The following is a 20694-nucleotide window of genomic DNA, read 5'->3' as shown; positions in this document are numbered from 1 at the left end:
CCAACACCCTGAGACTCCACCACCACCAGGCAAAACTACTTGGTGTAAGGGGGCTGGGGCGCCCTCTCTCCCAGTTATCTCCTCTGCTGGACCAATGAAGTCATGAGCCAGAAAAGACAGTGAACTAGGCCAGAGCCCTCAAGGGACAGAGTCTGTGTGACCTGGGACAGAACTAAAGGCTGAGTCTCCAACTTCATATGAGAACCAAGATTCCTAAGCTGGGGACCACGGTCCCATCAAATAGACCGTAGACCCCAGACTTGCCTTCCACTCCCTCAGGGTCGGGGGAAGACCCTGCTTCCCTGTCTTCCTTCAGCAAAGGACACCCTCACTGCCAAGTCATTAATGGGAGATATTAAATAATATTTATCTCCTAGTTCCTCCCACAGCTCAACTAAATATAGCAACTAATTTTTTTGAAAAAGGATTTCTGCTCCAGAAAGATAATATTTACATAAGAGGTGGTTTTCATAAACCAATACAAACCCCAAAGCACCCTTTCTGACAGCTCTTCCTAGTTTCCCAGCCTGAGCACAGGGACACCCAGGCCAGAGCACGGTTCCCTCAACTCTGAAAGGGTGAGGCCCTCTAAAAAGATACAAGTTTGGGATGGGTGGGATCTCTCTCTCTCTCTCTCTCTCTCTCTCTCTCTCTCTCTCTCTCTCTCTCCTACAGGTGCTATGTCCCTGAGCCAGGAGTGACAGGTCCTGCTCACAAGGACACTGCAGGGAACCTTTATATGTCCACTCCCAGGCTCCTAGCAATGTGTGGGCCACATCTGAATGCAGTCTACTAGCACTGGCGAGACTTTTGGCCGGAAGGAGAACCCCATGCTCCTTTGAGGGAGGTGAGGAAGCCATACCTCTCCCAGTAAACTGCAAGGGTGCATGGGCTCCCTCCATGCCCAGAAATGGGCAGGTACCACTCCAGACCAGCTGGGGAAAAGACTCCTCTGGGAGCTCCTCCAGACCTCCGACCTGCCCCTCCAGGAAGGTGGGTCTTTGCCCCAGCAGTTCAAACCCACATCAACGCCCCGCCAGCCACATCCGCTTGGGGTTGCAGAAAGAGGAAGACTGGGGCTGGGAGTAAGCACCAAACATGACAGCTGACAAGATGCACCTTCTCAGGCGTCTTATTAAACCTTCCGGGGAAACATCGGAGCCAGCTGAAAGGCTGGGCCTCGGAGACCCCGGCTAGCATGTCTTAGAGTCTGCACCTGCTGGGTGCCAGCGGATCGCACAGCATCGCGGGCACCGGCATTCAGCGAGGCCCTCAGATAGGATTGGCTAAGACTTGCAGGGGTGCACAATGACAGGGAGTCGGGGACTAGATCCTCCGCTTCCCGCGAAGGAAGCCGTGAGGCCCCTTCTAGCCAGGTGCCCCACTAGCATCTGCGAAGGCTTACAGAGCCCTAGCTTCCTGCCGAGAGCCGGGAGGGGGACAACCGCTCCCCACCGCGGGGCAGGGACCCGCGCTCACCGTTGGGGCCGTAGCGCTCCCGCGCGTCAGTCACCTGCTCCGGGCTCAAGCCGCCCTCGGCTGTCACCGAGAAGCGGCGCAGCACGTCGGCAGCCGGGAGCAGGTGCGCCTCCTCCATGCTGCCCGCCTAGCCGTCCGCCACGTCCAGGCCGCCTCTCCTCGGGGCTACTGCGCGGGGTGCTGAGGGCTTGGGCCGGGGCGGGCACCTCGCGAGGCCATGACCGCGCTGGGACCTTCCCCGACGGCAGTGGCTGAGGCGGCCCGGCCCGAGCCAGGATGCTGCGCCCCGGGCTCCGTCCCCTGGGCGGGGCGGCGAGGGACCCGCCCCCGCACCCACACCCCTTCCGGCCGCCCAGGCAGCCACCGCCCCGCCCCGCCCCATCCCGCCCCGCTGCGGGGACGGAATCCCCGCCAGTCCTACCGAATCTGGCACTGAGGCTGCGACCAGGGAGCCTCGAACCCGGTCTGCAGGGTTGGGGGGGGGGGAGGGGGGACGTGCAGCTACCACGTCGCCGCCTCTTGGTGCCCTAGGGGCGGAGCGGGCCTGTGCAAACTGCAGCTGTCTGTAGGGTGGCGTCCCCTTCCTAGCACAGCACAGCGGACCCCGGGTCTGGTGGGAAGCAGACGATGTGCATTTGTCGGTCTCCTGCAGAGGAAGCCACCTGATGCTTTCCTCGGGTGCTGAATGCGCGCGCTTTATTCTTTCCCAAAGGTCCTGCGATGAGTGTTCATTGCTCATGCACCCACATCTTTAAGACCCTAAGAGTGGTTCAGTGTAGAAGAAAGGCACCTAAGCGTTTGTTACCTAAGCGTTCCCCCGCTGGTGAGTGGAGATCCCCTGGGAGCAGGAGCTAGGCAGAAGGGTTTCCTTGCTTAGGGTGCCCGGCGGGAGTGACCTTGACTGAGGGAGCAGCGGGGACAGAGGAAACTCCTCTGTGTCAACATTGCCAGGGAGTGCCAACCGGTTGCAGGCCCGAGGAGGTGGGGGAAGGCAGAGACCACTCACCTTCCTAGAGGGGGAGCCAAGAGAACAGTGTGATCTCATCACCACCTTCCCCTTCTTGAACTCAGTGCGATCTCTGGATCACCAAGGCTGCCAGGATGGTGCTTCTTGGCACGTGGGCCCCACAGCACCCATGCAACCTGAAGTTTCCCGCCCTGACCTGGGCACCCCAGAATCGGGGTTTTTTCATCCTCTGCTTCCACCTCTCTATGCCCTCAGAATATTGACTAGTGAGGACAGGGACAAGTTGCGCCTTTTAGCGGCTTTTGAAGGGCTGTCCAGACTCTGTGACATCAGTTGGGTCTCAGCTGGCATAGAGATAAAGGAATGCTGTTTTTATGGCTGTGTCTCCTTCCAATTGACATTTTATTTGTTTACTTTGGATTTTTTTCTTTTTTGAGACAGGGTCTTGCTACATAGTCCAGGCTGTCTTCAAATTCTTGGCAATCCTCCTGCCTCAGCTTCCAGAGTGCTAGGATTACGAGTATATGCTATCAGGCCTGAGCTCCTATTCTGACATTTTAAGTTTTGACTCCAATATCCCCAGACATCTTCCTCCATCCCTTTCCCTCTGACCAGGACGGTACACAGACAGTCTCTCCATTTGTGAGTTGCTAGGAAACTTGTTAGGACTCTGCTGGAGACAGAGCCATCCAGGGATGGTTCCCCACTAGAGACCTTGCTCCCTGAGACATGGAGCTGTAGGCATTTGAGCAGCAGACCTCCCTCCTTCCTCCCAAACACACACGTCCAGGGGGGCTGACACCTCCTCTGCCAGCCTCGGAGACATGAACCCCAAGCCTCTTCCACTCTCCCCATCCATAACTGTGAGTTGGTGTTTGCTGGAAGGCAGGCCTGGAGGCCTCATGGTTTGCTCTGGCAGCCCTACCCCTTACTCCAGCCCACTCCACCCTGCCTTCAAACCACCATGGGTAGAGCAAAACTGTGGTTCCTACCTCACAGGTGGATACACCTGTCGGCATGCCCCGCCCGCTCAGCTGTCCTCATCAGGACGTCTGAGCACCCCTGCACACTTTCCCCAAGTCCCACACAGTCATTTCACACTCTGACTCTCTGTCCATCGCTTCTATGCTCCCAATCATGTCCTCTGCCTGCACTTAGACAGCTGGAGGCTAGGGTGACATGGTCACTAGCAGGCTGTCCGAAGGGCAGCTCTGTTCTCCCTACGCCCCAGCAGCTATCACGGTCTCACAGCTCCAGGCCTAGCTAGTCCCAGATTTTTCTAACTCTCCCACAGGGCAGATAGTGGCAATTTGCCAGCAGGATCTTGCCTGGCTGCCTCACGTGAGGGGCCAGGACAGTCAGGAGAGGCAGGTGTTCCCTGGGAGGGTTTGGACACATGAAGAGGGTGTTGCAAGCAGTCACAAGCTGTTTGAATTAAATGCAAGAAACACCAGCCTTGTGTCGTGGACAGAGATCCAGTTCCAGCACAGCTGCATCATGGGAGCAGAAGATGGATATCTGGAAGATAGATCAGGAACCTAAGCTTGGACATCAAGCCTTGAATGCCCCGGTCCTTATCCTGAAGGCTTTTAAGCAATGAGAGATAGGATCAGATTTGCCTTCTAGAAAAATCTTCCATGGAGCTAATATGGGGAAGTGACAGATGGGGGCAAGGGAAAGTAGAGTCACCTGAGCCAGAGTTTCTGCTTCAGCTTGCTGGGTAGGGGGGTAGGGGTCAGGCCTGGGGGAAGGGCAGGAGGGTGAGGTAGAAAGAGGAGTCATTGAAGACCATGTGGGTGTTAGGGGCCTGAAGTGTGGCAGGGAAGGTGTTAAAGAACACTTCTCTATTTGGGACTAAAGAGAAATCCTGGGAGGCAGCCTAAGCCACTTGTGTACTGCCCCACACATAAGCCACCTGTATACCCCCCACAAGCCACCTGTATAACCCCCCCAACACACACACCAAGGGGAAGCCACCTGTATACCCCCACACACACACAAGCCACCTGTATAACCTGCCCCCACCCCCAACACACACACCAAGGAAACAAGCCCAGGCCCAACTGTTCAAACAGGGTGAACAGAGCCTAGAAGCTTCTCGCCTTAGGCCGGAGGTCCTACTGGGAAGGGGACCAGTGATCAGACCAGAGTTCACAGCTTCAGGTTCAGTGTTGTCTCAGGTGGAACGGCAGGGAAGCAAGGGCAAGTCCAGTGTGGGACAAGCAGGGAGCTGAGCCGGGGAGAGGGAGTGGGGAAGAGAGAGAGTCTGGGAGAGAGAGCGTTTCCACCCTTTTCTTGGCGCCTAAGGTAATGTTCTATATAGATGTGCCTGTATTTGAACAAATTTCTGGAGATTTGTAGTCCTTTTTTGGTTTGGTTTTTGAGGCAAGGAGCTGTGTGTGACTGGATATAAGTCCAGCTTCCTCTCTGAGCTCTGCCTCTTCTAGGCTGTGTGAGCTTGGGCAAGGTGCTTCTCACCTCTGAGTCCCACTTTGCTCACAGCCAATTGCCAGGGCAAACCAACTGCCACCACAAAGTCAGCCCCAAATAAACACGTCGTCGTGGTTACAGTCTACAGAAGTTTACTTCTAATGGTGTAGTGGTGCAGCCTACGGAACACTCGGCAAGGAGGTGACCCCAAGACCCAAACTCTTTCCTTTTTGTGGCTCTGCTTTCTTCACTGTGGTGACAAGGTCACCACACTAGCTTCATGGAGCCAGGGAGGGAGGAAGAACATGGCCCCAGTCACAGGGGGGCTTTCATGAACCAATCCTGGTGGTGATGTCAGTTCCTCTTATAGTCTGTACCAGCAGTTTGGCCACATGGCCCCACCTGTCTGCAAGGGGAGCTGGGAAATGTAGTCCATGCTTAGAAAGGAAGAGGAGGAAGAAGGAGGAAAAGACAGTGTTCTTACCCACACATGGACATAATAGCCTACTCCCAGGGTGCAGGAAATGGACCATAATCAGCGTTCTGTCTTCCTCAGTTTTAATTCTGGGACTCTTCCCTTTTCCGTCCTGCTCTCTGGCCGCCCCAGAAATGATCCCGTTTCTGAGATCCAGAGGCTGGTGTATGAGTGTCCTAGAAAATGAGACAGCCTGTAGTTCCCCGGCCACAGGATTGGCTCAGAAGTAGCCTTGACTAGAACTCAGCCAACCGGATATATTGACTTGGATTTTTGTTAAAATATTGGGGAAAATATTTTTACGCTATCAGCTATTGATGGCTGACAGCCATCTTGTCACCGCAAGGATAGCATTTGGATTTCAGTGGGCAATGGCAGCACAAACTCGGAAACCCAGCACTCAGGACACCTGAGACAAGATGATTGGGAGTTTGAGATCAGCTGAGTTATGCAAAGTGCGGTGAAGGGAGGCAGGAGACGAGGAGGAGAAGGGGCCCCAGCAGTGAGAAGATGGAGTACTTCTTGCCTGGTATATACAAAGCCTGGCTTTGATCCCCAGTACTGCAGAGAGTTTATTAACTAAGAGCTGGGTTTCTGATGGATCGGTAAGAGCACCTTCATCTGCCAGAGCTCAAGAGTCAATAAAATCCCAGCTGGGGGTCTTTTGGAGTTTCTGTTATTTGAAAGTAGAAGGCTTGTTGGGCTTTGGTAGCGTTAGAGGCTAACGGTTGGGTTGGGAACCAGGATGTGTTCAGCAGAGACCTACTGAGGTTAATTAAGCCAAATTATGATGGGAACTGCAGAGGGACCTGTGGTGGCCATCAGTGCACAGCCCTGCAGAGAGAGATGGAAAACATGCTTCCCGGAGAGAACGGGCTTCCACGTAAGCCCTGTGGCTGGCACTGGGGCCACACTCCAGCCCACTAGTTTCTCTTAGATACATACAGTAGACTCCCACGAGCCCCAGACTCATGGCCTGAGATGGGAGGAGCTTCCATACCAGGCAGGGATGTGTCTGTCGTCAGAACAACTGAGGAGGACCTACACCATGAGCCAGGGTTTGCACTAAACTCCTTTTAGATCTGCTCCTTTTCACCCAGGTGGGGTAGTACATTTCTTCAATCCCTTCACTCAAGAGGCTGGGACAGGGGGTTCTTGAGTTTAAGACCAGCCTCCTGCTATGTCCTATAAAACCAAACCAAACCAAAATACCCTCAGGCTTGTAGGCTTGAGAACCTTAATTTCTTTTGGGGGATGAGAAGCATCTGGTTGCAGGCAGCTCAGGGATCCTCAGTCTCACAGCTGAGCCCTGTTCTGAGTCTCTGAGTTTATTGTCTTTTTTCTTTGCTTGTTTCTTATTTGAGACGGGGTTTCTCTGTGTAGCCCTGGCTGTCCTGGAACTCACTCTGTAGACCAGGCTGGCCTTGAACTCACAGAGATCCACCCGCCTCTGCCTCTCAAATGCTGGGATTAAAGGCGTGCACCACCACCATCCGGCCGAGTCTATTATCTTAAGCTCCCAATCCTCCTCTTGGATAGCTACCTTTGGGGGACAAGTGGGAAGCCCTTTGCTGTTCAGAGTGGGAGATCCCTAAGTCATCTGGTACCCAACCCTACCCTAGGTGTATTGTTTGAATGTTCAGGCTTAGGGACTCTGTACCAGCCCCTAGCATATCTCATCAGTCCTCCTGGGATCAGCCCCTTGGTCTGGAGTCACCTTCATCTCTTTCTCTGTCTCTGAGATGGTCCTCCAAGGAGTCCCCACATCACCTATCACTTCTTCTGGCTACCCCTCCCGCTTTGTTCTCATCTCTCCAAACCTTTTCTAACCACTGCCTGCCTCCATCGGGGAACCCCTGAGTTCACATCTGGTTCTCTCCTCCCAGCAGGAGACTGGCCTCTGGATTCTTGCTCATTCTGTCCCTCTTGGCAATCCCCTTGTAGCTGTCTCATTCCTGGGAGTTCCTGAGGCCACAAGGGCTCCCACAGCCCCATGTGACCCCCACTAGCCCCCTGACTGTTGTTCGTCCCCTGATCCTCTACCTGGTGGACACTCTTGAGAGTGGCCACCTGAGCTATCCCACAGAGGGTGCTAGGTGGAGGTATCCAGAAGGCACGCATAGAATGTCCACTGCGGGGACACATGAGGCTTGCCCTAGAAGAAGCACACGTCACCTACTGGGCCACAGAAATGGGGCTTGTCGTCAGGGGACACAGAGAAGCACTCAGGGTACCCAGGCCAGCCCAGGGCAGGACACTTGTGCATTTTGTGCCTCTTCCTCTCGCATCTGGGTTGGCCCTGCTGTGGCCAGGCCCGGGACATCAGGCCATGCTGCTAACTCCTTAAGGCAACTTCCTGTCCTCACCCCCTTATCTCCCCAGCCAGACCAAGGAAAGGAAGTCGTACTCTCCCTCCAGAGGCACCCTGGACCTCAGGAAGAGTAGCATGTCATGAGAAGGTTGGCCTACTTCTAAGGCCCTCCTCTTCCTGTGTCTGCTGTGACTACAGTCCTCTTGCTAAGCAGCTGCGTAGCCTCTCCCTTGCCAAGAGCCTTCCATGACCCCCTGTGATCTTCTCCAGTAAGATCACGGCCAACTTGTCAGGCTTATCTCATGCTCTTAACCTTCCACCACCTCAGAGTCCGGTCACATCAACCCATCTCCATTCCTTCTCCAAGATTTGCTTTCTCCTTGTCCTTATCCACACCGTTACCTTCTCTGGGAAGGCTACTCTTCTCTGCCATCCCAACCCTCTTAGGACATCCCCAGCTAGGAGGGTGATTTTGTAATGAATGACCTTTAGCACAGGATGCCCCTGAAACAACCTTTGATGGTTCAGATGGTATTCATTGTGGAGGGACACACTAATTGGAGACTGCCAGCAAGAATTCGGGCGAACACAGAAGCCCAGGGCACTGGTTAATTAGGAGCTCAAGAGGTGGGGGTGACGCTGTTAGAGCTTTGAAGGGTAAGGAGGGTTGCCTTAGACCCTCAGTGATATTGGGTAAATGCAGTTCTTGCCAGTGCAGTAGGGCAGGCAGGAAAAGCAGATGAGATGCCAACACAGGAGGAAGAAAAGGAGCGAGCATGGTGTCTATCAGCGTTCATATCGTGCAGTCAGGGGTTTAAGGCCCAGAGAGGAGCTGGAGTCTGCCCATGTCCGCACATCTCGTGGGCTTCCCTCCTAGCTCCACATTACTTTACGTAACGCAGTGTCTGGCACAAAGGCATAGTCTCTTGGCCAGTTGTGTGCTCCGACTACCAGAACCTTGGCAATGAGAGGAGTGGGCTGGCTGGCTGGCAGGGGGCACATCGGGCCAGCCTGCCTGGACAGCCTCGGCGGGAGGCCGAGTTAACAAAGAACCCTGATTTGCCTTGGAAATTGTATACCAGCCAAGCTTGTATGTGGTCCTTAAGTCAGGGCTTTAAGTGGGATTAATCCCCATGGAACAGAGAAGAGGCCACTGAGGAGCCTAAGAGCCAGGCCCTGTGTGCATGGTTGGGAAGGGGCTTAGGGTGGGCCTTCCTCTGGGTTCTTCCAGGCTAGAGCTGAGTTCAGGTGGCTGGTCAAGTCCTCAGGCCAGTCTGGATTGCCCTAGCTACAGAGTCCGGGGAAGCCCCCTGCACTCTAGACCTGTAGCCAGATAGTAGGTGAGACAGACCCATGTCTAATTCTAAGATTGCTAGTGGACTGTGGTCATGTGGCCCCCCAGGAAAAAGTGGCGCCTTTGGCTTTCAGACTGGAGCAGTGGAAACACTCACATCTCTATTTGTGGGCACCCGACTTCCTCTGCCTCACTCTTGCTTGTGGTCACACTTTCCATGACAATGCTGGGCCATTCACTGCCTGGAGGGACCAGTTGTCCTGACTGTTCCCCCTCCATGCCCTTTGGGGCCTTGGGTCCAGCTACAACGGGTCTCCACCCCTGTGTGCCCTGTGTGGGCAGCCAGCCCAGCTCCCTGGGGATATCCTGTCATTGTGGCCCAGTGCCTGGGCTCTGTTTCTGCCAGGTCACCCCCAGTGCCCTGGGTCCTTTCCAGGTCCCCAGGTAGAGCCTGGGAGTTCAGAGATGTGGGCAAGGTTGACAAAGGCAGCCAGGTCCTCAGCGTGACAGGGCCAAGCTCTGTGTCTAAGACACTTGATGGCCTGGGTTCTGGCCACCTCAGAGCAGATACATGGAGGACTCTCTTACCTGACCCAGAGCTGGCCCTGTAGGTGATCTCAGAATGTCATCTACCTCTTTGGGGGGACTTCCCTGATGCCACAATTTATGGCTAACCCAACCCTGGCTCACTCAGGAGACTAGGGGAATCTGTTACCACTGATGGTGACTCCTGGAGTGGTTAGCCACTGTGGGTGTCGCTGGATCCTAGGGTGGAAGGGAATTTCGGTGGGGCTGTGTTCCTTGGCTTCCAACAACTGCACTCCATGAAAATACTAGAATTTGCAAGCTGAGTTCTATTTGCCTCAAATTTCCTGGAGCCACACCCCTCAGTTGCATATTCAAATCAGTACAGGCCCTCCTGGTTGATTATTCACAAAGGTGGCTGCTGGAGGTGGGGTGGGGAACGCCCCGCTAAGCAGGCTCTCGGGGTGGAAAGAACAAGAGCTACCAGGGGCTGACCCTAAGCCGATGCAGGTTGGCTAGTTAGTTAGCTAACTACCTTGTTGTGAGATAGGTTCTCCTTAACCAGGCTGGCCTGACCCCTGCTATTCTCCCACCTCAGAAGAGCTGAGATCACATGCCTGTGCCATCATACCAAGTTCTTCAACTGTATCCTTCGAAAGACACCTTCTCTCTACAGATGAGGCAAAGGCACAGCCTGGTGAAGAGCAGAGCAGGAGCTCGCCCAGACTTCTGTGGCTGCAGAGCTGGGGATGGAAAGAGCCGGCTATGGGCCACAGAGCACTGGGTCCTGTGAGGCTGGGCTGTTAACCCTATCTGCGTCAAATACACTTCTTTCCTCAGCCCTGAGTTACAGCCTGGGAAAGTGCTGAGGCTGGGCTCCCAGCAATGTCCTTGGCACCCTCTTTGAGGTTGCCAAGAACCCTACCAGCCACGGGGTGTGTGTGTGTGTGTGTGTGTGTGTGTGTGTGTGTGTGTGTGTGTGTGCTCCACCTGCAAAGGCCATCGCCGAAACTCTACGGTGCGGCCTTGAACAGAGGCTTTGTGTCCCCGAACCCCAGTTTTCTTTATGCGAAGTGAGAACTGCAGGAGTTCCCTGTCATAGTCACCCTGGAGCTGACTATGGGGATGCCCACAGAGGGGACCAGGCTGTTGCTCCTGAGCAGTGACCCCCTGGCTCCAAGTCTATTCTCAAGAACCCAGCTTGGCTCTGGCCTCTGTTCGCCAGACTGTCTGTGATCTGAGCAGGAAGCTGGCCCAGGGTAATACCCACCCAGATCCTGGAGGCACGAGGCCAGCAAGCGGGAACAAAGAACTTTCCATGGCTCCACAGTTAATGAGGAACTGACACTCTTGGGCCTCGACTGGTCTTTCACCCTCCTCTCCTTCCCCCAAATTTCCATCATTGCTGATATTTATGTTGGAAGCGTGCCCAGGACTTCGGGAACCTGCAGGAACCAGTGGAAAAACAATACAGAGCTTGTGGGTGGATTACTAAAGGTGGCAGCAGGTTTGTGCGCTTTCAAATACACTGCAAGGCAGCAAGCATCAAAACCGAATGGTTGCTTAAATCACCTCGGCGGATCTCTTCTCAATTTCAAGACACTGGTGAAATACAAAGACGAAAAAAAGAATGAGGCCCTTCCTTCAGGAGGGCCACAATTGTGAGGGGGCCCCTGGACAGCAAGCAGCATATCTACCAAAGACAGTTAGGAGCATGCTGGATGGGAGACAGACCCAGGGTGAACCCCCTATGTGCCTGTGTTACCTCAGGAAAGTTCCTAAATGTCTCTGAGTCTCAGTATTATCATCTGTAAAATGGGAGTAATAACAGGTACCACCTCAGTGGAATGTCTCATTTTATTGAGGAAATGAGAGGCATTGCCAGCTGGCCACCTAACAGGGGTCACTCCCCACTGCTGACAACAGACACACCTTTTGCTAACAGGCTTGAATTTGCTTCAGGTAGCAAAAGTGTCCAGGCATGAGTCATGAATGGTCTCAGCCAAGTGTCCTTCTTCTTTGCCAAAAACTGCTTTTCCCAGCTTTCCAGCAGCCCAGACTGACCATGTCACTAAACTCTAGCCAATGAGGTATAATAGGACGTTTGCTGGGGCATTTTTTTTTTTTAATAAAATACTGAGAATGAGAGGACTTTAATATTGATGCTTCCTGCCCGTGACATGCTATGATGTCTGGGGGCTGCAGCAGCTGCTTTGTGTCGTGAGGCATCCAGTGTGAGACTGTAAAACAGACTAACATTGGTTGAGGAAGGAGCAGGGTAGGGGTGCTGCTGGATGACAGAACAGCGCCTCCTGAAATGGCTGACCTCCGGGTTTCTTTTGTTGTTGTTGTTTGTTTGTTTTGTTTGTTTTTGTCAAGACAGGGTTTCTCTGTGAAACAGTACTGGCTGTCCTGGAACTCACTCTATAGACCAGGCTGGCCTCGAACTCACAAAGGTCTGCCTGGCTCTGCCTCCCGAGTGCTGGGATTAAAGGTGTGCGCCACCACCGCCCGGTGACCCCCGGGCTTCTTATTCTGCCTGCTGGTTCTCATGCACTTATTCAAAGCCACCAGAATCTGCAGGGTCTGCTTCTCAGGACTGTATGTTTGGCCCATAGTCTATGCCTGATGCCTCTAGCTGTGACGTCACATTCCTGGCCGCGCTGTCTGCTGTCCGGGCCAGGAGGCAGACAGGACACACAAGCTTGAAGGCCATGCTTTCCCTGGTCTTCCCACTCCGTAGGTGAGTGTGATAGGGCTAGGGACCAAGTGTCTCTCAGGACCTCAGGGTAGAGAGATGGAGAGGCACTGGAGACACCAGGATCCACCCTGACATGGCAGGAATGGTAGAGGCTGGACCAACTGACAGGCGGTGGTACCTGTCACCACAGTTCTTGGATAGTCTCAAAAGGTCATTTTGCCCATCGTGATTTTATTGTGATTTCATTTGGTTTCTTGATACAAGATCTCGCCATGCTGGCTGCCCTCAAAATCACAATCCTCCTGCTCCAGCCCCCAAAACACTGGGATTCCATCCTGATTTTTACCTGATGCCCCAACTTTGAAGCCCTGTAAGGAAGGAGCACAGTGGGCCTGTGTGTGAGCCAGAATTTTAGATGTGGTGCGCATAACCCCAGCTGCCTGGAAGCTGCAGGCAGGAGCGATCCTACAGCCAGCTTAGAGCCTGAGTGCTTCCCGTGGCCTCTGTGTGTAAACAGACATGTGACTTCGAGAGATAAAGTACAGTGAAGAGAGCAGGGGGGGGCACGACACACAGGACCTGTGAGGCTCTATACTGAGCATCAGTGGAGAGAGGAGAGCATGGAGTTGAGCCTAGAGCACCAAGCCCATGGGCGGTTGCCGACTGACCCTTGCTCCTCCCCACACACCTGTCTGCGCGTCTTCTGGGTGGGTTCTGCATTGTGTATTTGCCCTCTCTCCCTGCTTCCCTCTCTCTTATTTATTTTTTATAGTGCTGGGGGTTAATCTGGAGTCTCGCAGACGCTATGGAAATGCTCTACTACTGAACCACATCCCAGCCCAGATGAAGCAGGGTGGTGTGAAAATGTGTGTGTGTGTGTGTGTGTGTGTGTGTGTGTGTGTGTGTGTGGCGGGGGGCAGGAAGAGTCCACGTGATGTTGCCTCAAACATCAGCCCTAGGGATTCACAGTAATGTGGTAGCCATAGGCCAAGTGTGGACACCATGGGTCCTGCCTGGACAGCCCAGCCATGGCCATATCATTGTGAACTGTATACTAGAGTGTTAATTCTTTGTTGTTGTTGTTTCATTTTGCTTTGTTTGAGAAAGGGTATACTGGCTAGTTTTATGTCAACTTAACACAGGCTAGAGTCATCTGAGAAGAAGGAACTTCAGTTGAGAAAATGCCTCCATAAGATCAGGCTGTAGGCAAGCCTGTAGGGCATTTTCTTAATTAGTGATTGATGAGAGAGGGCCCAGCACACTCCTGGGCTGGTGATCCTGGGTGCTATAAGAAAACAGACTGAGCAAGAAATGTGAGCAAGCCAGTAAGCAACACTCCTCCATGACCTCTGCATCAGCTCCTGCCTCCAGGTTTCTGCCTTGAGTTCCTGCCCTCGCTGCCTTTGATGATGAGCTGTTATATGGGAGAGGAAGTGAAATGAACCTTTTTCTCCCTCCCCAAGTTGCATTTGGTCATGGTGTTTCATCACAGCAATAGAAACCCTAACTAAGACACAGGTTCTCACTGTGTAGCCCTGGATGACCTGGAACTCACCATGTAGACAAGGCTAGCCTCGAACTCACAAAGATCCACCTGCCTCTGCCTCTAACTCTGCCTCTAGAGTACTGGGATCAAAGGTGTGTGCTGCCATACTTGGCCCAGTTATTTTGCATTGTTTGGACAGAATTCCTGACAAAACAACCGAAAGGATGAAAGATTTGGTTTTGGCTCACAGTTTCAGAGGTTTCTGCCTGTCATGGCTGGGAAGGCATGGGAGGGAAGCTCAGTTCATGGAGGCAGGAGTGTGTGGTAGAGGCTGCTCACATCACAGTGGGCCAGAAAACAGAATGACAAGAAGCACTCAGGAATAACATACTAAGGATCAATAGGCCCCACCTTCCAAAGCTTTGAGAATCTCCCAAAATAGTGTCACCACTGGGGACCCTGTATCCAACCCAACTAACCTCAGCCAGCCCAGACATGGACAACCAGACAGTAAGGACAAAGTCCCCAGGGGCTTCCAGGCCTCTTCAGATAATCAGAAGCTGAGGAAGATGCAGCTGTACCTGCCTGGGAAGTGCCCGCCCTGCCATGCCCTGCCCTGCCCTGCCTGTGGCCCCCTGGAGTGGGCACCTGCAGGATGCAGGACTAGAGCTTCTTGGGAGCTCAGCCTGGATGGACCAGTGGGTGAGGGGGGCTGAGGGGTTTTGAAGCATCCTCTTAGTAGTATCCTAAGTTAGGCCTGTGTTCACAGTCATCCCCCTGCCAAAGTCTGCGACTCCATTCACAGACTCCTTGCCTTGGCACCTCATTTAGAATGTTCCCCAGCAAGAGACCTGGAGGGACACATCCAGAAGGTAGAGTTGTGAAGGAAGGGAGGGCACCCACAACAGTCCCACCACCACCTTGCCCTGCAATGGGATGTGAGGCTCAGAGCCTGTGATGGAGCTAGTGAGCTCCGGCCACAGCACAGACACCCACCTGCAGAATGGCGCTCGGCTCAACACATCCTGCCTGCCTTGGGGCTGTCTTCCTTTTAAGGTACCTCCTGTACCTTGGGAACTGGGAGCTCTTGTCAGAATGTTCAAATCCTTTACCCCGACTGAGGACAAACACACTGGCATGTGATGAACAGACACACAGGCCCCTAATCTGGGTGGCTCATCTAGCCACCAGCCACCACTCTCCACGGCAGGCCTCAGGAGTGGGCTTTGCTGAGGCAGAGCCTGGCCTAGGACCCCAATCCCTGCTGCTGTCACACCACAGGCCACAGCAAATTCTGACAAAACACGACCCCTCTCTAGACCTCAGCGTCTCCTCTTGCACCGCGGCCCCCGGGGATGTACAAACAGAACCAAGGGCCTCTTGCTGCATTCCAAACGGATGAAATTCCTATGTTTTAGGCAGAATCTTTGTCCATGGGAGGCTTCCTGGGGAAGCAGCCCACTGCTGTGGCTGAGGGGTCTGAGGCAGGCGCTGGGGCAGGAGAAGGGGCCTCATTTATTTCCCTATACTGCTGATGGACAGAGCCTGTCTGATGACTGGGTCCTGGGCAATGCCTGTCCCTTTGGGCCTCAGGGACCAGTATCAGTGCAGTAGGATTGGGCTCACCAACCCTGTGAGTCTTGCTCAGTTTGGGCCTCAGGAAATCTACAGCTATATTTGGACCACCTCAAAGAGCACCCACCAGCTCCCCGCCTCCACCTAGCTGCCAGGCTCACCCCTAGCTCCCTCACATCTTAGTGTTGGCAAACAGGCCAGCAGCAACCAACACTCTGGCAGTCTTCCAGCAGAAAGGGGCTCCCTGGGTCCACCTGGGGATGGAAACCCTGTTCAAACGGCTGGCAGGCCAACAGGAGATCACTGGCTCATTCCACCGAGAAGTCCCGGGCACACATTGCCTCAGTAATGGCTGAATGAAGAGTTCTCAAAGAATGACTTTCAGAATCCCCTTCCCGCTCCCTCTCTGACTGCAGGCTTCATCTTCAGGAGGACTCTACCCTCATGCTGGTAAAACCGCTGCCAGCAACTTCACTTGCTACCTCACCTATGTGACCATCTCAGAAAGAGGAGATTCTTTTGCCAGCTTCTCTCTCTCTCTCTCTCTCTCTCTCTCTCTCTCTCTCTCTCTCTCCCTCTCTCTCTCCCTCTCTCTCTCCCTCTCTCTCTCTCTCTTTTCCAAGACAGCCCTGTAACAGTCCGGGCTGTCCTGGAATTCACTCTGTAGCCCAGGCTGGCCTCGAACTCACACAGATCCGCCTGCCTCTGCCTCCCAAGTGCTGGGATTAAAGGCGTGTGCCATCACTGCTCGGCCTCCTTGCCAGCTTTTAACCAAGAGCCATCAGGCCTTCCGGGTGTGGGACTTTCCTGCTCCAGCTGGTACAGGGAGGCTGTTCTCTGAAAGCAGAGGGGAGTCTCGCCAGTGGACGGTCAAGGTTCAGAAGCGAAGGAAGGACTATGAACATGCAGGGACACAGGGGCTGCCCATTGCTGGCTGGAGATGTCAAGAAGAGGGTTCAGCTCTTTCTGAGCAGCTGTGACAGCCCAAAGGGGAGGTCAGGAGGTCCCTGAGTGCCCGGCCCAGACCCCCAAGGAGCACCAACAGCTACAAGTGTCCGCAACAGCCAGGAGGCTCAACTCAATGTCACAGCAGCTGGGGTGCACAAGGCCTGAGCCTGAGTCCTGGGCAGCCCGGAGATTCTTGAAGCAACACTGTTTACACTTATTCTTAGAAGCAGGAAGTGGGAGCTTCCTGAAAGCAAGCTGATGTCATCCACAAGCCCCGGGGTGGCTCAGGGGCCCTATGCCACTTCCAAAGGATTATGGCTAACACCTCATGCAGAGAAACAAAGTCAGTCTGCAGCTTGCCTCTCAGGCCTCCCTCTCTATTCTCACCACACTTTTATCCTCCGTGTGAACCGTGTGAACCGCCATCCTACAAGGCTGTCCTTGACTACAGGCCCTTGGTACTGGTAGGGTCAGAAGCTTCATTCACTGAATCTTCCTGGTTCTGATTTCTCCCATGTGCTCATTCTTCCCATGTGCTAATCCCTCCCATGTGCTAATCCCTCTCTTGCTCTCATCCCTCCCATGTGCTCATTCATTATGTACCAGTGTTTTCCAAGTTCTAACATCTTCCTGGGAACTCTGAGGGGTTTAAACTAAACAGCACAAAGCAGTTCTTAGAACGAGCACAGTTTTGGATATTGATGCTTGCTTCTTTCTTCGGGCATCAGCCACAGTCAGAGTCTAAAAGAGGAAGGATATTGGCTGTCCTCAAAATGATAATTCAAAAAGAAATACTGGGGGCGGGGGGCGGGGCAGAGCTCAGTGGTTAGAACACTGGCTGCTCTTTCAGAGGACCCAGATTCAACTCCTAGTACCCACACGTAGTAGCACATAGTTCCAGGTGACCCAACCATCTTATGGCCTTCATAGGCATTGCATGCACATGGTGCACAGACACACACGTAGGCAAAATACACATATAAAGTAAAAAGAAATAAACCTGTTTTTTGGAGGGGGAAGAAATGCTTCTGAGACACTAAAGGGCTGAGGGCTGAGAGGCCTGGGCGCTGCCCTTGGCTCTGGCCCTGCTTCACCAGATAACCTTGAGGAATGTGGTGGACTTCTGACCTCCTTGGACTATCCCACAGCCCTCTTAGCTCACTGTTGTCAGATTCTTCCTCAAAGCTTAAACCGAGCTCAGCCCTGGCACTAGCCTCTACAGTCTTACTGCTGTCGACAGCCCTGTCCCTGGGGTTCTGTTTGCTTTCTTCTCTGTGTGTGATTTTTCCACAAGTGGCTGTTGACAACACAATTCCAGCCTTCCCTCAAGGAGGTACACAGAGCCGAGCTCACATCCCAGCCAAACAGTGGATATGACTCTCTAGCGTGGGTCAGAACCTAGCAACACGCTTTAGGCTCCCACAGCTCCTGGGACTTGAGCCTGCTAAGGGGTGAAGCAGACAGCCAGGGCTGCTGGGGTTCCAAACTGAAAAACAAATGCATGAAAATGGGCTTTCCTTCTAAGATATCCAGGGGCTGTCCAATGAGTGAGACCCATATGTTAGTCCCCAAATCCACCTCATGGAGGGACCTGCATGGCTGTTCCCAGAGAGGTACTCCTGGAAGCCCTTGTCCTGGCAACCCAGACACAAAGAGTCTGGGACTCCCAGCAACAAGTGTTTCCTGCCCAAACCGGCTATAAGCCAAGCACAGCATGGCCATGCTCAGGTCAAAGCAATCGTGTGGCCTTCGCCCTCAGCTTCCGGTCCTGCAGTGGGAACAAAGTTGGGATTTAAAGCACCATGTGAATCTAGAGCTTCACCAGGTTCACTCACAATTGCACGTATCTCAGAGTAAGAAATTTAAATGTACAAACAGTTAGATACCGTCATCAAGCATTGCAGACACCTGCCCCTAGATTCCCCTGGGCATGTGATGGTAGCGGGACCTTGGCGTATAGTCCGTGAGAGGCACATCCTGATGTTTCTTTCCTTTGACAATTTGTCAGGGGCTTGGAGGTGCAGATAGGCAAATTGAGACCAGTCAGCCAGTCGCTATCACCCTGTGGGGGTCGCTATCTTCAAGGGCCGTTCTGGGGCATGTGAAGTACCCTAGGCTCCAGGGTCTTCCTGTCTCTGCCTCACCCCAATTCCAGGCTCTGGGTTCTTGGGGGTTCTGTCAGTAGTGGGCTGACCTCTCAGGCAGCTTGCCTATGATGTCTCCTGGTGTTCAGTCCCCTGTCTGCTCCCCATTTATTTCCCCTTTTGCTTTGGTGTCTCCAGTCTCAGGATATTCTTTTTCCCCCAGAGCTATGGAAATACCTCTCCATGACCTTGACTTTGACAATGGTTTCTTAGGACGCTGAAGTCACACGCCATAAGTGAAAGACTAGATAAACTGGACTTCTCTAAAATTCAAAACACTCTGTGTTACAAAGGACGTTATTGAGGGTTGGGATGTAGCTCAGCTGGCGGAGTACACGAAGCCCTGATTTTGAGCCTCAGCACTGCTTAGACCAGATGTGGTGGCATGGGCCTTTAACCCCAGCGTTCTGGAGGAAGAGGCAGAAGGAGCTGAAGGTCAAAGTCATTGTTGATTTTTTAAAAAAAAGACGGTATCAAGAGAGTAAAGGACAGGCTCAGAATGAGAGAAAAGACCTACAGTCCATATTGTGGATAAGTCTTGTTTCTAATCCTTTGAAAAGGCTTTTAAAATATATATTTATTATTATTATATTATTATTATTATTACTTACAGTTTCATGCTGTGTAGCCCAGGTTGGCCTTGGACCTTGGCGCCTCCTTCCTCAGCATCCCTAATGCTGGGATTACAGGTGTGCACCATGACATGGGGCTTGAGAAAGCATTCTTTAAATGTTGCAGCATATTGGTAGAGAGGGCAGAAGTTACACGCAGGTTATGCCATAAGGAGAAACACGGTGTTTGGAAGAGGAAGCTAAGCACTTCCAGGGAACATTAAGTCCCACAGTTTGCTCTCCTCTCAGTGACAGACTTGCATGGGGGACTTTAAAAAGTCTGCAGGGACTTTGCAGAGAGAGGGCAAGATCAGCAGACCTGGCTTGCTGGGTGGCCTGGGCGGGGACTACAGCGCCTGGCCAGTAGGAAGCAGTCTGGAGATGGCCGACCCCTGGCTTCCACTCTTCACAGCAGAGCAGGACTATGGTTACTGGAGACCTGTGGGCCTCACAGGGGTCCAGGCTCCAAGCTCATTTATCAGTTAGATCTCGTTTAGTGGTAAATGAGAGAAACCCAAAGAGATGATCTATCATCTGATGAGCACAAATGGGGCCATCTTAACTCATGCCACTGTCAGACAGGCTGACTGCTCAGAAGACAAAATGTTGGTGCACTGTGGCCTTAGGCTCTTGCAGGCCTGAGGACTGGCTCCTGGAAGCTCCATCTTAGAAACAGCTTATCACGTGCATAGGCCCAGAGGCTCTGTTCAGCCTGCATGGGGGTGGGGGTGGGGCTGCATGGGTGCAGAGCTGGCGTGTGAGGCTGGGAGTCCAGCGCTGTGTGTGACTCAGACCCAGGGGGCTGCCCGGTGAGAAGTGGGCAGCTCCTGTTTGTTCCCAACCCTCAGCCTCTCAGGCAACCTGGAAAAAAACAACCCTTCCTTCCAGCAGGAAACGGCCATGTATTCCAGCCTGCAGCGCAGAAAGCCAAATCTTGTGACAAGTGTAAAAACAAAACTCGCAAAAGGCAACCCTCACAATAGAACATTAAAAGAAAACACGCGCACACACACACACACACACACACACACACACATACACACACACACACACATACACACACACACACACACACACACACTTTTTTATTTCTACAAGTAGCACACATTACTGTAGCAAAGCTTTAAAACACAGATAAGTGAAAAGGATAAAATGTTCATGATCTCACTCACTTCCAGGAACAACTGATGATAGATTTTACTCTCTGTTTCTCAGGCTTTTCTCTATGCTGACAAGTCTGGTCAGAATGTGGACATTATTTACAGATTTTCCCTTCGTAGTGTTCGGTGGACCTTTTTTTCCATATCCATAGGTGCACATCACCACGGTCCGTTTTCTGTCGCTATGACAGACTACCTGAGACTGGTAACTGGAGAGGTTTATTGGCTCACAGTTCCAGAGTCTGCCACGGCAGGTGGACAGCTCTTGTTCCTTCAACTCTTCGTTCAGCCCAGAGGGGCAGATGGGAAAGAGACATGGGCGTCAGGTTGGTCGATCCAGCCTCCCTGTCCTGTGATCTCTAATGTGCTCACTAATGTCAGTGGCTTGCCTGGACGGGTCCCAAACTCTGCATCCTCCTGCTTCAGCCTAGGGGTCTAGGTATGTATCATCTTGCCTAACTTGAGGAAAGAACATGAAGGTAGGGAGAAGAAAGGCCTTTGTGTTCTCCTATCTCTCTGTGCTGTGTGAATCCCTCACCACAAGCAAATGATATTTTTTATAATTGAAATTCCTATGGGAACAAATGG

General features: G+C 52.9%; 1 protein-coding gene across 4 annotated transcripts in view; it reads right to left on the bottom strand.

The window, feature by feature from the left end:
- The window catches only part of Atp2a3 (ATPase sarcoplasmic/endoplasmic reticulum Ca2+ transporting 3), a 31132-nt gene extending 29401 nt beyond the window's left edge, over positions 1-1731 (bottom strand). For all 4 annotated transcript variants that reach the window (XM_059271139.1, XM_059271140.1, XM_059271142.1 and 1 more), the window contains exon 1: positions 1480-1731. In XM_059271139.1, coding sequence (XP_059127122.1) covers positions 1480-1597 — 118 coding nt within the window. In that variant the 5' untranslated portion in view covers positions 1598-1731. The remainder of the gene's footprint in view (positions 1-1479) is intronic.
- Positions 1732-20694: the final 18963 nt, after the last annotated feature.

The sequence above is a fragment of the Peromyscus eremicus genome, chromosome 8a (assembly GCF_949786415.1).
Source record: "Peromyscus eremicus chromosome 8a, PerEre_H2_v1, whole genome shotgun sequence".
Classification (NCBI taxonomy): Eukaryota; Metazoa; Chordata; class Mammalia; order Rodentia; family Cricetidae; genus Peromyscus; species Peromyscus eremicus.
The sequence above is the reverse complement of the archived record's forward strand: the minus strand, read 5'-3'. Positions and strand labels throughout refer to the sequence as shown.